Source organism: Schistocerca nitens, chromosome 4 (genome assembly GCF_023898315.1).
Source record: "Schistocerca nitens isolate TAMUIC-IGC-003100 chromosome 4, iqSchNite1.1, whole genome shotgun sequence".
In the NCBI taxonomy this organism is placed as follows: Eukaryota; Metazoa; Arthropoda; class Insecta; order Orthoptera; family Acrididae; genus Schistocerca; species Schistocerca nitens.
In genome coordinates this window covers 347,059,593-347,075,188 of record NC_064617.1, presented here as the reverse complement: position 1 = coordinate 347,075,188, position 15,596 = coordinate 347,059,593, and the positions used below count along the sequence as shown (strand labels likewise).

Here is a 15,596-nt window from a genome sequence, read left to right as displayed (position 1 = left end):
GACCAGTTAGTAGGACATGTCCTGAGGCATCAAGGGATCACTAATTTAGCATTGGAGGGCAGCGTGGAGGGTAAAAATCGTAGAGGGAGACCAAGAGATGAATACACCAAGCAGATTCAGAAGGACGTGTGTTGCAGTAGGTACTGGGAGATGAAGAAGCTTGCACAGGATAGGGTAGCATGGAGAGCTGCATCAAACCAGTCTCAGGACTGAAGAACACAACAACAACAACATGTGTTGCTAAAGTTGTTTTGACTATGCTGTAGAAGTTCCACTGCCAAGCCATTAACACATCCATCATACAGTCCAGATCTCACCCCATGCAATTTCCATATTTTTGGAGCCCTGAAGAAAGACATTTGTGGTCGTTGATTTTCTTCACATGAAGTTGTGCACGAGGGTACAATCATGATTCCGTAGGTAACTGCAAACATTTTTCCATGAAGGCATTGTCCATTGTCTCTCACATTGCAAGAAATGCATTGACAGTTATGGCAGTTACTTTCGAAATAATGAACAGTTTACTTCCTTTTTACCATCTGTCTTGTTTTCATTTGACTGCCCCCATACACGTAAATAAATGTGAAAATTGCACAGAATTTTTATTTAAATGAATTTGTAACACCTCCACTGACATGCTAAAGCTGAACATTGCAGTATCAGTTTACCGCAATCAAAATTGTGTGAATCATATAGAATGATGGTAATGTAGCCAGCAATAAAGATTGCTGTTTGTAGTGATTGTATTACACACCAAATGTCAAGCTTTTTCTCATCATAAAATGAGAAAGGTATATGTCAATGAGCTATATAAGGTACTTAAATGTAGTCTTTGACAACAAATCAGTCTCACTCTCAGAACTTAATACTGTCATGCGATACCTGAAACTGTTGTCTTGAGGAAATTGTCACAGAGAAAACATGCCAGTTTTTGTCACTACTGATTTACAGCAGCCACTCATAACCTAAATCTGAGCAAGCAGACAGGAGATGAGACATGACCTGGCATTTTATCTCATGTGCAGTATATTTTTTATTGACTCACTTGCAAATTACTATGTCCTTTTGGTTAGAAACAAAGAAGGAAAAATGTAAGCACTGTATTCTATCCTGGCAGCGTTACTTACCAAGGAAGCAATACCGATGCCTGGGATCTCCACAGTTCCTGCATGCAGTGGTCCTAAATCTGCATATGAGGCTTCAAAAAGTTTGCTAACAGCTGCCAATGCTGGTACACTAAATGACTGTTTCTGAAATCAAATCAAAATATTATTAGTTTGTCATTTAAAAAAAAAAAAAAATGTATAAAACCGATGGAATAGACACACATAATGAAAAGTGAAATTCAGTGTAGATGAACTTTCAATACACTGCATAACACTTGCCTAGTGCATCTTACAACTTTGTAAGTGGAAAATGAACAAAACCAGCCATACACAAATCATAACAGCATTCATTAACTGTACTTAAACTCAATGCACATTGGAATGGTGTCTCAATAGCAAATTGTGGATAGCTGTACAGTGGAAACATGTAGTTTCAGTTAAGTCCTCAATTCTTTCATTGTTCCACAAGAAAATGCCTGACCCCAAACAACTGCCATATACACAGCCCTCAGCAACTTATAGATGTTATTCCGATAACAGCGAATCAGTTTTTCACTGGGAGAAACGACATGGGATGAAGGCACTATGAGAGTCACCATGAAACTTTCAACAATGATTTAAGCACATTTTTTTAAAAAAAGGGTATGTAATGACATTAAAGATGTAGCAAATAATGAATTTTTCATCTTATCTAACTATAGTAGGAAGCACAATGGCACACAAGATTAGGTTCATTCTGTGCACTGGATGTGAGCAGCCTCTGGATGCCAATGAACATTTTGCTATTTTAAGAACAATTTAATTTGAAGACTGCTGCTAGTGGGAGAGAACCTTAAACATCACTGTACTGGATTACAAATCTGTTGCATTTTTGAGTATCAGTTTCATTGGGTAAGTGACAAATAACATATATATAAGCAAGAAACATAAAAGGTGTGTTCAAATAGAAACCGAACTTTTGAAGTAGTGCACCAACCAGCAGAGAGAGTGCACTGCGGCTACTGAGCTCACCTAGCGGCAGGTTTAGACAACAAACTGCTATTTGCCTCGTGTCGCTTGGCCAATTAGCAAGCGAACCACAGCTGCTGATGTAAGCACATGTACAACCTGCTCATTGGATTAATGCAATGAAGGAGCTTGAAGAACTATCAATGTATGTGTGTGAAATTCTGCTACAAACTTGGCAAAACTTTCACAGAGACATTTCAAATGCTTAGCCAAGCATATGGGGAGGACTATACAAGTTACATTCAGTGCTACGCATGATTATAACATTTTCAACAGGGCAGAATGTCGGTCTGTGACGATTCCAAGTCTGGATGTCCTTCCACATCAACAGATGATGGTCATGTGGATAGCGTTCGTGCTGTGATTTGCAGAAATTGTTGTTTAACCTTACGGGAAATTGCTGAGGAGGTGGGCATCAGTGTACGATCATGCCATCAAATTTTGAGTGAAAAACTTAAGATGCATTGTGTCTGTGCAAAATTCGTAGCACATTTGTTGATTGAAGATCAGAAACAAACCCATGTTGAAATGTGTGAGGAAATGCTTGCTCCTATTAATGACAATGATAACATTCCTAAGAAAAAAGAACATCATAACAGGCGACTAAGTGTGGGTGTGCAACTAGGATGCTGGAACGAAGATGGAGTCGACGCAGTGGGTGGGCAAATGGTCACCTCGTCCAAAAACAGAATGCAAGAGTCGGTCAAAGATCCAGGTGATGTTGGTTGAGTTTTTTGACTACAAAGTCATTATCCATCATGAATTTGTGCCATGTGGTCAGATGGTAAATTAGGAAGTCTTCTAGGGAATCCTAGTGCACATGAGGGATGCTGTGCACAGGAAGAATTGTGGAAAAACCAGAGTTGGATGTTGCATCATGACAATGTGCCAGCTCACGCATCAATCCTTCTCTGCAGCTATCTAGCAAAACACCACATACCCGTTGTGCCCCATCCGCCACATTCTCCAGACCTAGCTCCAGCAGACTTTTTCATTTCCCAAATTGAAAAACACATTGAAAGGATGTCGTTTCCAAACCATAGAGGAGATACAGGACAATTCGACAAGAAACCTGCGCGCATCCCACAAAATGTGTTCCAGGAGGTGTTCCAAAACTGGAAGAAATGTTGGAAACGGTGTATTCCCAGTAGAGGGGACTATTTTGAAGGGGTCAGTGCTTAAAATGTTGTACAATAAGCAATAAAGCAGATATAGCAAAAGTTCGGTTTCTTTTTGAACACACCTCGTAATTAACAGATTACCTGCTCCCCCCCCCCCCCCCCCAAGCATTAAACTGCAAAGTTAATGCTATTCTATGCTCAGTGTATCCAAATGTACAACATAAGTTAGTGCATGATGATCTGTACTATTCACATGTTGTTGGCCCTTGTGGTGGTAATATTACCTGAACTGAGGTCCATTCCACTTCAGGTCTGACTTATCCTAGCATCATGTCATGAATAAATGTGCCACAATCTCTTGCTCACAATGTTTGCAACTATCACTAAGACAAAGACAAAAGTGACAAATGACATCGCCATCACACAAGGTGGGTTCCAAAAGTAATTTGAGCACATCCATAAAATGTCATTTAATGAATATATTTGTAGTCAAAAATTTACAGAACAGCCCCCCCCCCCCCCCAATATCATTATCTTCTGGAGGTGGCGTTTCCAGGCCCGGAAGCCATCCTAGAAAGACTTCTCTGGAATGTCCTTTAGAGATGATATAACATGAGCCCGACTGTTTTCAGTTGCGTCCCAATGTTTCAGGCCTCCTTTTAAGGGAGGAGGATGGGGATGGGGATGGGGGGAGTCTGTGGGTGTTAGATCAGGACTATAGGGAAGATGGGAAAGCAATGGGGTGTGGGTCCTGGCCAGAAATTCAGTGACATTGGAGGTACTGGGGCTTGGCAGTTACCCCTCATCCTTGAAGGCGTGTGACACTCCTTTTCAGTCTTAAGATCATTTCCAAAGCATGGTCCTCATACGTAAAAATATTTAGTAGAAAACGTCTCTGACACCAAAGAGAACAATGGGTGTGGCTATGATCAGGACTTGCTCATGTGTGCATTCTTGGGCCACGGTGATGCTGGTGTGTGCCACTCTGTCTTTTTGTCTCTGGGCCTACTCATGAACCATAACTGAGTATAAAAAAAATTAGGATCATTTTCACACATTTCCAAGAGTTCTTGCTACTGGAGCATTCACATGTCCATCTGTTCATTGAAAACTTGGGACCAATTTGGCACATACCTTTTGCATGTTCTAATATTCAGTTTCAATGTGATAAATGGCTGTATCTGTGATGATTATCAAGTTTCCATTATTGACTGAAGGTTCAACAATCTGAATTCGAACAATCATGCACACACATCACATTTTCGTTGATCTGGGAGGTTGATGGAGGTCCATGGTCAGATTTGTTAGTGATATCCTCTCAACCATCCTTGAATGACTGGAGCCATCAAAGAAATTGTGATTTGGACAAGCAATCAGTCCCAAATACCTGCTGAATAAATGGAAACTGTTCAGTGGCTGACTTCTCACATTTAACACAAAATCTGATAGTGTAATGTTGTTCCACAGAATGATCCACCATGCTGTGCTCGTAACTGCAAAATTGGGTTCATGGGAATGCACATCCTGACTCTCCAGCAGGTGAGATGAAACTGATATCAGGCATATTTTGAAGTTAACATCACCCTCCACCTATTGCATCGGGAAGAATATGGATGCATTACTTATAGAATTCTCCTTGTATGAGGACAAATATCTCCTGAACATGGCAAACACATTTTATTCATTGCTCAAAAGTGTATATTAACAAAAAATTTGTTAACATACCATAGCTAAAGCAATACATTCAAATGCATTACTCACTCTACAGACAACAATAAACAGAAGTACTTTTCATTTTGACCTCTATCATCAGCCGAACATCAAAAAGCTGCCACTACATTCACATGGCCACGAGGCTGTGTTTGCTGTGAAAATTATCCAAATATTCTTATAACTTTGCCAAAGTCTTTAAAAGCACACTATACTTCCTATAGTCTCCTGGTTTACACATCTGTTAGTATCCATTTTAGGCCATGTTGTCACTCACTGCCCTCACCATACTTCTCTTGACGTTTTCTACAGTTTTCTCAGCATCCCAACACTGAACATCTCCCGTGTTAATCCACATTTTGCCACATCCACCGAGAGCCATGCCTGCCCCTATTCCAATCCCCATTCGTGACTAGTACAGTTTTCATCCTTCTGCTGCCACATTCCTTTCCTCACCCTACTCCAACACCTGTCTCTACATCTAAACTCTGTGAACTACTGTGAAGTGTATAGCAGAGGGTACATATCACTGTACCAGTTATTAGGGCTTTTTCCCAAACCTTTCACGTATAGAGCATGAGAAAAAGAGGATGCTGTGATTAACTTAATCTTATCTTCACGATACCTATGGGAGCAATGTGCAGGGGGTGATAAATAGTATATTCCTAGATTCATCATTTAAAGCTGGTTCTTGAAACCTGGTCAGCAGACTTCCTAAGGATAGTTTACGTCTCTTCAAGAGTCTGCCAGTTCAGTTCTTTCAACATCTCAGTCACTTTCTCCCATGGGTCAAACAAACCTGTGACCATTCATGCTGCCCTTCTCTATATACATTCAATATCCCCTGCTAATCCTATTTGGTTTGTGTCCCACACACTTCAGCAATGTTCTAGGCCACATCATACGAGTGATTTATAAGCAGTCTCCTTTACAGACGGACTGAATTTCCTTAGTATTCTATCAATACATCGAATTCTGCTACCTGCTTTACTCACAACTGAGCCCACGTGTTCGTTCCACTTCACATCCCTACTAAGTGTCACACCCACATACTTTTTTTTTAAGCAACCTGCCAATCACTGCACCAAATTTAAATCTTATCAAGGTCTGACTGAATATTTGTACAGCTTCATTTACACTGTAATTCATTATAGATTACTTCATCAGCTACAAAAAGTCTGAGATTATTATTAATATTGTCTGCAAGATCATTAGTAAACAAAATGAACAGCAATCGACCCAACACACTTTCCTGAAGTGTAAGCTTGAAAGGAAGATATGCAGGGAGGACTACTAAATATGCAGTACTTGAGATTTCTCTGCTCTCTTTTTTTCTGTTTCCCTTTTAAAAATATTTGACCTTGATGTGTTTTAGTTATATTTTGTAAATAAAATTCAGTAAATGTGAAGCTGAAGAAATGTTTACAACAATAACAACATAACGTACTACTCAATGTAAGAAAATTTTAAAATTGGGATCATAACAGCCAGCACAATGAGAGTTTATTCACCAAACAGTAAATTAAAATACATAAAGTACAGTTAGTTACTCTATATATGTTCACTGAAAAAAACACCATGCCTGTGCAGAGCCATAGTATAATGAAACTGTGCATAACATATTCTTCTATAAAACTGTTTTCTTCAGGGTGTATATGCAGACAAGAAAAAATATTCCCAGATTTCCCAGTTACAAATGCACATTTTCGCAGGTGAAAATAGACTTTCTTTGTATTAAATAACGGTATACTCTCCTTCAGAACAGTAAAACTTATCAACCCTTTGTTGGTAAGATCTTTGTTGCGCAGCAACATGAATGCTGCATATTTTTGTATTATGAAAGCACAAATATGAATTTCACCAAATAGAGCATGTTAGTTTCCGAAGCACTGAAATTGAGATTGCGATGCGCTTTTGTCAGCCAATCATAGCTCACGTCTTGTTATCTCACTATAAAATGACAGCAGATATTCAGAACATAGCACGCATGATATAGTCAGCCAATAGCAACATCACTGTTAACTGTTGTGAACACACAAATAGGAAAAGTACATGATTTAAATTAAGATACAAGAAAAGCTAAGCTTTCACATTTAATATTGGTCTTTTTTTTGTGCATGTAAACCTTGTAGGGAGTTATGATGATAGAACACAGTGTGCTATTATAGCTCACTGACAAATGTAGTTTTGTAAATTTAAGAGGTAAACAGTACAAATTAAGATATAACATCAAACCTAGATGAGGTGCCTGACAACTGTTGAAACACATCTTGTGATCGAAAAACATTTTCACAGTAGGCAGGCATGTAAAATTCTGCTAAAGTTTTTCAGTGTGGTTTTTGGAAAGCCAATTTTCTAGGAGCAACATTACTACATAATCTTGTGTTTGGTTTGTTACTATGGCATGATGCCATACTTGCCAGAAGATTAAAATGCGCACTTGAAATTCTGCGAACAGTTGAAACTAGCTAATAGTGTTGATTGAAACACTTAAAAAAATTAAAAAAGATATTTACGTAAGCATGCCCCTCCCCCTCACACACAGGTAATATACATGTAGCCCTTGCGAAAAAGATTAACACAAGCCAAATTTCTTTGGGAAACCAACAAAAATAACTTCATTGTTCTGCAAAGTGATTAATGCTTGATAGCTAGTAATGTGCAAATAGAATAAAATTGTAAAACTGAAACTAATAGCAAATTTCAGTCTTCTGTAACACCCCACTACAGCTCTGACTGCTCTGTGCATGTGTGAATCTGGCATTTGGGCATGCCAGAAAAAATCTGGCTGCTTGCAGCTACTGCTTCCACATCTAACAGCCACACTTCAAATAGGGAGAAGGTGCTGCTCATATGCGACTTCAGCTCGGTGCATGCACATAAGCCCGCTGGCAACTGCTCGAATGAACCTAATTTAAACAGTTGTGATGCCATGCTCGTCAAAAGCAGTTTGTTGTTATGAAGTATTGCATACGCATAGTCTTCGTCCTAAGCCTTTGAAACATTTTGCTGTCAGCAGACACTTGTGGGTGCACTGTGTTTTGTTGTTACAATATGCGCATTTTCTAGTAACATAAGTTTCCTATTAGTACTTTTCTCTCGTTTATTTTTTATTGCTGCAATATGTGGCTAAAGTAACATTCTCTTTTAGAGTATCAGTTCTTACCAGTCAAAATTTCAAAAATATAATTTAAAACTAAAACAATGAAAAATTCCTTAAACCTCTCCAGGTTTTTCCTGAATTTCCCTGGATGTGTACACTCTGTTCTTGTTCACAAATCCAGTATTATTTATTAGAGTGAATATACACTGAGACAAACAAAGTAAAATGTTTTAATTTCCCTGAGATCATTCCTAACACTAACAAACTTCTGAAGGTCTTGGCTATGAAATGACTTATAATTTTGTTCTCCTTTTTAGTCTACCAAACAAGTTAACAGTTCTGTAAGACGGACGTTACGATGGGTTGAATACTGAAATAAGCAGCAATTCTGAATGACTGTGCCTCTCATATAGCATAAAAATTTTATGCTAGAGTTTTCGATGACTGTGAAATATACATAAAAATATTTCAAAGCTGCATACAATGGTATCTACTTACAATCGGCAACTGGGCCAGATTCTCCTTAGTTTGAAAGGCACGTGCCCCTCCAGTATTTGGTTTTCGTCCAATAGTTACTGGAAAACAACTTTGCTTTGAGTTCTTGCAGATTTTTTCAAGTGTTTCCTCCACCAGCCTGCAGTGTGCATAGCACTAAAAATGTATAATTCATTTCAGTATATAAGAAAACATATAATTTTATTCATGCAGGAACAAAGTTTGAATGTCTTTACATGAAAGAGATAACAATTAACTACGTCAGAAAATTGTTTATTTCATATACAGATCTATCAAATAATAACATATTTAAGAAGCACGATGTTTGAGAGCAAAGAAAAAGAGGGCACTAAAAGTTCATCAAGAACATACCAGTAAAACAAATAAATTTGTAGTGTTCTGTAACATGTTCCAGAAACATCACAGCTAATGGTAAACCACTGCAACTTACAGCTGCATGCAGCTGCTGAAGGCTACAGCCCCCTCACCTTGATAAGGCCCATATAACGTGGAGTAAGGTTTGCTGTAAGTTTGCTAGGTGGCATATTTGACTGATGGCTAGCAAAGATTGGAAATGGCTGGCTAGCATGCCAAACCTCTCAAGTCTGTAATACTTAACATGGCAGTCAGCTGGCTTGCTAAACTGCGTGCACAAAAGACAATTCTCTGTAACCTTTCTCAAATGATTTTAAACAAACTATATTTGTCTCACACCTCATAGCCTGATTCATCAGCTTCATGATGAACTGCTTATCATTTATTTAACTGTCATAGTTATTGTGATACTTCAACATTAAGTGAGGAATTCCATGGAATTCAAACAGTTTAGAATGAAAAATAAGGGTTGCCATGAATTTTTGTTTGGTGCACGTTAAAGATTTTTTCAATGGAATGATTTAATTTTGTAAGCACCATAGATAGCAGGTGGAACAAGGGTGTTTTTTTAATAACATAAGTGAAGAACTTACATGTTTATATCTGTACTGAGAATGTGCTTTTTCAAAAACTATTGTCTTGTTCTCGCTTCCTAGATTAATAATACAATGTTTCATGCCTCCACCACAATTTCAACTGCATTAGAATGCTAATGAAATGAATCTTTGTAAGCTCTGCTCTGTTTTCAGAAAAAAACAACCAAGACAGAAGTGAAAAAGAGTTCCAAAGTTACCAAAGAAGCAAGTGAAAGTTCTGAAACATTTTGAGGCACTGAGAATTTTAAGCACACAGGAAAGCATTAAAGATCGCAGTTATATTATCAGTGAACAATCAGCACATGTGTTTCATAAAAGAATGATTTATGCCCATCACAGTCTGATGAGGAATATTACAAACTTTGTAAGGGTACCATGGGAATGAGAGCATAAACCAAAATAATTTCTCCTATTTCATTTAAAAGAAACATATCAAATACACAAAAAAGTAAACAAGGCACAATAAGATTCAGAATATTTAATGGCCTCAGCCATACAGAAACCACTTTTATAACACCCAAAATGGATAGTGCAGTCCTTTTTATCCTTACACTAATAAACATAATTATTGAGATTATTTGTTCAGCAAAATTCCACACTACCTGAAAGGAATGTATGATAAAACAAGTCAACAGTTCTGAGAACACACAGGTGTAAGTGGGTGGTCCAGTAAATAAAGTAACAAGAGCTCTCGTGTGTGTATTAATACCCCATGTAAATTAAATTTCATGTTTAAGTAGACAATCAAAACATTCAAATGCTGCTTATAGATGGAGGTAGTTACACTGTTACACTTTTGTATACAGCGTCAAGATGGATGCATTGGCACACATTTGGTGACTGAAATGCAAAGTGTAATACGGTATTTTACATTTAAAGGAATGGTTCCCACCAGTAGTTCACAGTTAACTGGTGGAAATTTGCATAGTCATGTCACAAAAACAGGTGTGGTTTTGCTGTCTGAAATTAGATAAACGCAGAACTCCAGTGTGAGACAAGCAAAGGTCACAGCAGACAAACATGTCTACCTCACATCATAACGTGTGCAGTGTTAACAGCTTGAGTCAAGGTGATCACCACATATGTGTCAGGCAGCCTGCACACAAGCTCAACATCTCCAGTGGCAGTGTAGTGAATATCGTGCACAATGCAATGGACTGCCAGAAGATGGGTTCTTGTTGTGTAACATGGTAATTCTCAGATGACAAAAAAGTCAAGTGAATGGTGCTGCCTTTCTAGCACTGAATGCAGTATAAGGTGCACAGTGTTCCATTCCTGCACTGTATTGTCACAGTGGATGAAATATGGGCACGTCTCCTACACCCAGACCCTGATTTCTTCTATGCTGGTTTCAACAGACTGATTTACTGATGGAACAAATACATAGACAATCACAGTGATTATGTGGAAAAGTAATATGTATCAGTGCCTTAATAACTTAGTGTATCTCTTTGACTTCCAAAACAAACCTTTTCTCACAGAGGCTTTGTTTCCTTACTTTTTGAACCACCCTCATATTAATTTTAAAATCCATGTACAGTCGTATCATATTAGACCGTCATCTGTATATTAAACATTTTATAACACATGTAAAATTAATTAAATTTTGTAACTGATTACTTTGATGCAGCTGGCGGAAGAAGATGCGAACCTTCAATTTAGTATGGGTTAGTCTGATCACATTGTCATGTTTTCAAATTCACCACAAACTGGTAAGAAACAGTTCCACATGTACTGCTAGAGAATGCTATCTACTATGTAACTTGTTTCATCTTATAGTATTTGTGTTATTGTCTTTGAATTTATCCAGACACATAACATGCAATAACTCAAAATATACTCTTGCGGTTTAGCACTTTCTTCTCCAGACCCTTCAATTTGATGGACAAGTGATGATTTCTCAACTTGATAGTTTGATTATTTCAAAAGTAGTCAATTAATTCCTTTTTATACCAGACTTGATATAGAACTCAATTCTTCCTCGTGGTCACTACTATGTGATAGTTTGATTATTTCAAAAGTAGTCAATTAATTCCTTTTTATACCAGACTTGATATAGAACTCAATTCTTCCTCGTGGTCACTACTATGTGATATGCACAAACAGAGGCAAAGCTTAAAATTCGAACAAACTAGAGTACCTGGACATAATGATCCCACAACAAACGTGATCCGGGACTCAATCCACTTTCCTGGCCTTCTTTGTTAAGAACAGTGAGGACACCTTCAGAGTTCACCACTTTAACTTCCTTATTGTTCTTCTTTATCTTTCCACCTTCAAGTTAACATAAAGACCAAGATACAATCATATTGAAATTCATATTTACAACAATGAATTTACAATTAACTCAAAAATATAAAGAATGTAAAGAAATATAAAGAAAAAAAGAACATAACTGCAGTGAAGCACTGGAAATATAAATAAAAACATTAATAATAAATGGCATTAGCATCAATAATAAAGATCATTTTCTGGAAATTGTGCCATATTACATTATGTATAAAATGAGGCATATTTCATAATAGTTTAACTGGGATTTTTCTTTTCTGTGTAGGTGATTTATTTATGGCATGATAACAAAATTCTGAAAATATGCAAATGAAAAATCATAAAAATATTACTTACATTTCTGGAAATTATGCAGTTTTCTATGAGGGTCGAATGAAAAGTAATGCCTCCATCTTTGTTAATTGGGTTTGGATGGGAATATTTTAATAAATGAAATGCAGAAATAAACCTTAGAATGTGATCTCTAATTTCCAATATTCACTTTTCCACATAATCACCAGCCAATTGGATACATTTCTGCCAACAATGAACAAGTTTTCTGAAGAAGAAAGGCATCATCTTCATTCTCATAATGCGAGAGGAGTTCCCGGCAAATTTCAAGTCTGTGCGCTTTCATTTCAGGAGTCAGCATCTGGGGTACCCATCTTGCACAAATCTTCTGATAGCCAAGCAAAGCAATAATGTGACCCACACGTTCTTGTGAAATGCCGATTGTGCTTGCAGTTTCTCTCTAAGTGATACAATGATTATCCTGAATCATCTGTCAACATTTTGCTTGTGAAACTCGGTGGTTGATGTCACAGGACGTCCAACTCTTGGTTTGTCACGCAGGTCAGATGTTCCTGCCTCAACATCTATAAACTTACTCACCCAACGACACACAGTACTCACATCAACACGATCACCATAAACTGCTTTCATTCTCTGATGAATCTCCTTTGGGGTGACATCTTCTGCTATCAGAAATTCAATGACTGAATGTTGCTTAAATCGCATGGACCGTCCGCCTGCGCAAGGTTCCATACTTCACACTGTAACAACACAACCGTTCATGCTAAGGCTTCCCCCAACTGGAGCTGTAGAGAAGAGGCTACGGAACAAGCCAGTACCTGCCACATACCAATGCTGCCAACTATTGAAGAGTTACGAACGTGGAGGCATTACTTTTCAGTCACTCCTAGTATTAACAAGGTAATGGCAGAAATGGCTGATTGGTCATGTCTCTCATAGGTCCTTGATAGTTCCTTGCTAGGCACTCTTGCACTACATGGTCTACAATTTGCTCAGATTCCCTACAGTCAGGCACCACAGAAACTGATATACCCCACACTTCATGGAGTTGCACTTCACATAGCCTGTTTTTATTCTTTCAGCCTTATCTAAATGTTCCTAAGAAGATTCATTTCCAGAAGTTCTTGTGTGGGATCTGCATTCTCTTAGTGGGTGAGCATCAATGGTCGAAGTTCAAGAGCATTATACAATATACTTTAGACAGGTATGTTCTGAGCAGTATTGTGAGAGATGTAAAAGAACCACTGTAGTTTGACAACCATGTTGGTAGCTGCTACAAAATGAAAAAAAAGGGGCACCACTGGAAATTTAAACATATCCAAACTAAATGATACCAAAATTAGAGTAAGGAGGGTTAAGCATGAAGTTTCAACATATTTGAAATTAAAATTCTATCCACTGGCTTGGCAGAATGCCCTAAGAAGTTTTGGTCTTATGTTAAATCTGTAAATGGGTCAAAGCCATCTGTCTAGGCTCATTGTGATCATAGTGATGTTGCAACAGAGGATGACACAGAAAAGGCAGAAATACTTAACGTCTTTTTCTAAAACTGTCTCACACAGGAAAATTGCACTGGTGTTCCTCCTTTAAATTGCCATGTGAATAAAAAAATGACAGATAATGAAATAAGAGACCAAGGGTTCGAAAAACAAGTGAAATCGCTCAAAAGAGGAAAGGTTACTGGACCCAATGGGATACCAGCCTGATTCTACGCAGAGTGTGCGAAAGAAGCTGCCTCTCTTTTACATGCAGTGTACCACAGGTATCTAGAGGAACAAAGTATTACTAATGACTGAAAAAAGGCACAGGTCATTCCTGTTTCAAGAAGGCTTGTCAAACAGATGCACAAAACATACGACTATTTCTCTGACTTTAGTCTGTTTGGAACACGTTTTATGCATGCAAAGTGACATTTCTGAGGGCCAAAAATTTCCTCTATAAGAATCAACATCGATCCTGAAAATAACCATCGTGTGAAACCCAGCTCATTCTGTTCATCACGAGATCCAGAAAGCAGTAGATACAGGCACCCAGAGAGATACCGTGTTCCTTGACTTCCAGAAAGTGTTCGGTACAGTTCTGCAATGCTGCTTAGTGAACCAAATATGAGCATATGGAATATCTGACCACATGTGTGATTTGACTGACAAGTTTCTAGCAAACACAGCCTGTTATTATGCACCAAGGAATTATCACAGGACCATTACTTTTAACAACTTATATAAAAAAGTAATGTAATGCTAATACATAGACAGAAAAACCCTTTATTTTATGATTACATGATTGCAGAGCAATCACTGGGAGCAGTTATTTCCATAAAATATCTAGCAGTATGTGTATGGAGAAATATGAAGTGGAATGGCCACATAAACTTAATTGGAAGTAAGGCAGATGCCAGACTGAGATTAACTGGGAGAATCTTCCAGAAATGTAGTTCAACAACAATGGAAGTAGCTTACAAAACACTGCTTCGACCAATACTCAAATATTGCTCATCAGTGTGGAATTTGTACCAGATACGATTGATAGAGGGAACAGAGAAGATCCTAGGAGCAGCGTGTTTCATTACAGATTCATTTAGTATGTGCACAAGTGCCACGGACATACTCAGTCAACTCCAGTGGCAGATGCTGCAAGAGAGGCATTCTGCATTATGGTGCAGGCTACTGATAAAATTCCAAGAGCACATGTTCCTAGAAGAGTCAACCAATATATTGCTTCTGCCTACTTATATCTCTTGAAAAGGTAATGAAGATAAAATCAGAGATTCATGCCTATATGAAAGCTTACCAGCAGTCATCCTTCTGATGAACCGTACGGGACTGGAACACAAAAGAGGGGAAGTAATAGTGGCACACGAAGTACTCTCCGCCACACAACATGAGGTGGCTTGCAGAGTATAAATGTAGATGTAGTTGATACTTTTTGTCCATGTCCTCTTCCATTCTTCACTAATATCAAAGTTTGAACCTATGATATTTTCCCAAGTTGATTTCAGGGACTTCTACCGATGCTATGTCAGGTTGTTTATGCCAATAAGGGAGGTATTGTTGTCAATCAGGGTAATGTAATTTGTTCCATTCTTGGGAGCCTGGACGTTCGGATAGTAGAATATTGCTAAGTGCAGGTAATCATGGTGAAGGAGCAGTTTTTAATGTACCAGTTATAATCCTCATGGTTTCATCAGTTGTACATAAAATTTTTTAACATGTGCATTTTTGTACCAACAAAAATCACAATATTTCTAGGGTCAAATATGCTGTAGCTGTTGTTGTTGTTGTTGTTGTTGTGCAAAATGTTTTCGCTTAAATCCTCCCATGTTGTCCTAGTAAGTTTCCAACGATGTTGTTTCTTGTTTTTATTTGTGACTATCTTATTCAAGGTGTTCACTGTAAGTTGAGGATGGGTTTAGGACAACACTGAGGTATTTAGGATGGAAGTTGTGCTGTACACTCTTCCCACAAAATGTGACACTAAGTTCTTTGGCTGTTAAACAGTTATT

At 38.0% G+C, this 15,596-nt stretch overlaps 1 protein-coding gene across 2 annotated transcripts in view; it reads right to left on the bottom strand.

Moving 5' to 3' along the window:
* The window catches only part of LOC126252889 (serine/threonine-protein kinase PLK4), a 245,329-nt gene that overhangs the window by 16,977 nt on the left and 212,756 nt on the right, over positions 1 to 15,596 (bottom strand). For both annotated transcript variants that reach the window (XM_049953858.1, XM_049953859.1), the window contains 3 exons: positions 11,655 to 11,788; positions 8,547 to 8,699; positions 1,128 to 1,250 (listed from right to left, as the gene is read on the bottom strand). In XM_049953858.1, the coding sequence (XP_049809815.1) occupies positions 1,128 to 1,250; positions 8,547 to 8,699; positions 11,655 to 11,788 (410 nt within the window). The remainder of the gene's footprint in view (positions 1 to 1,127; positions 1,251 to 8,546; positions 8,700 to 11,654; positions 11,789 to 15,596) is intronic.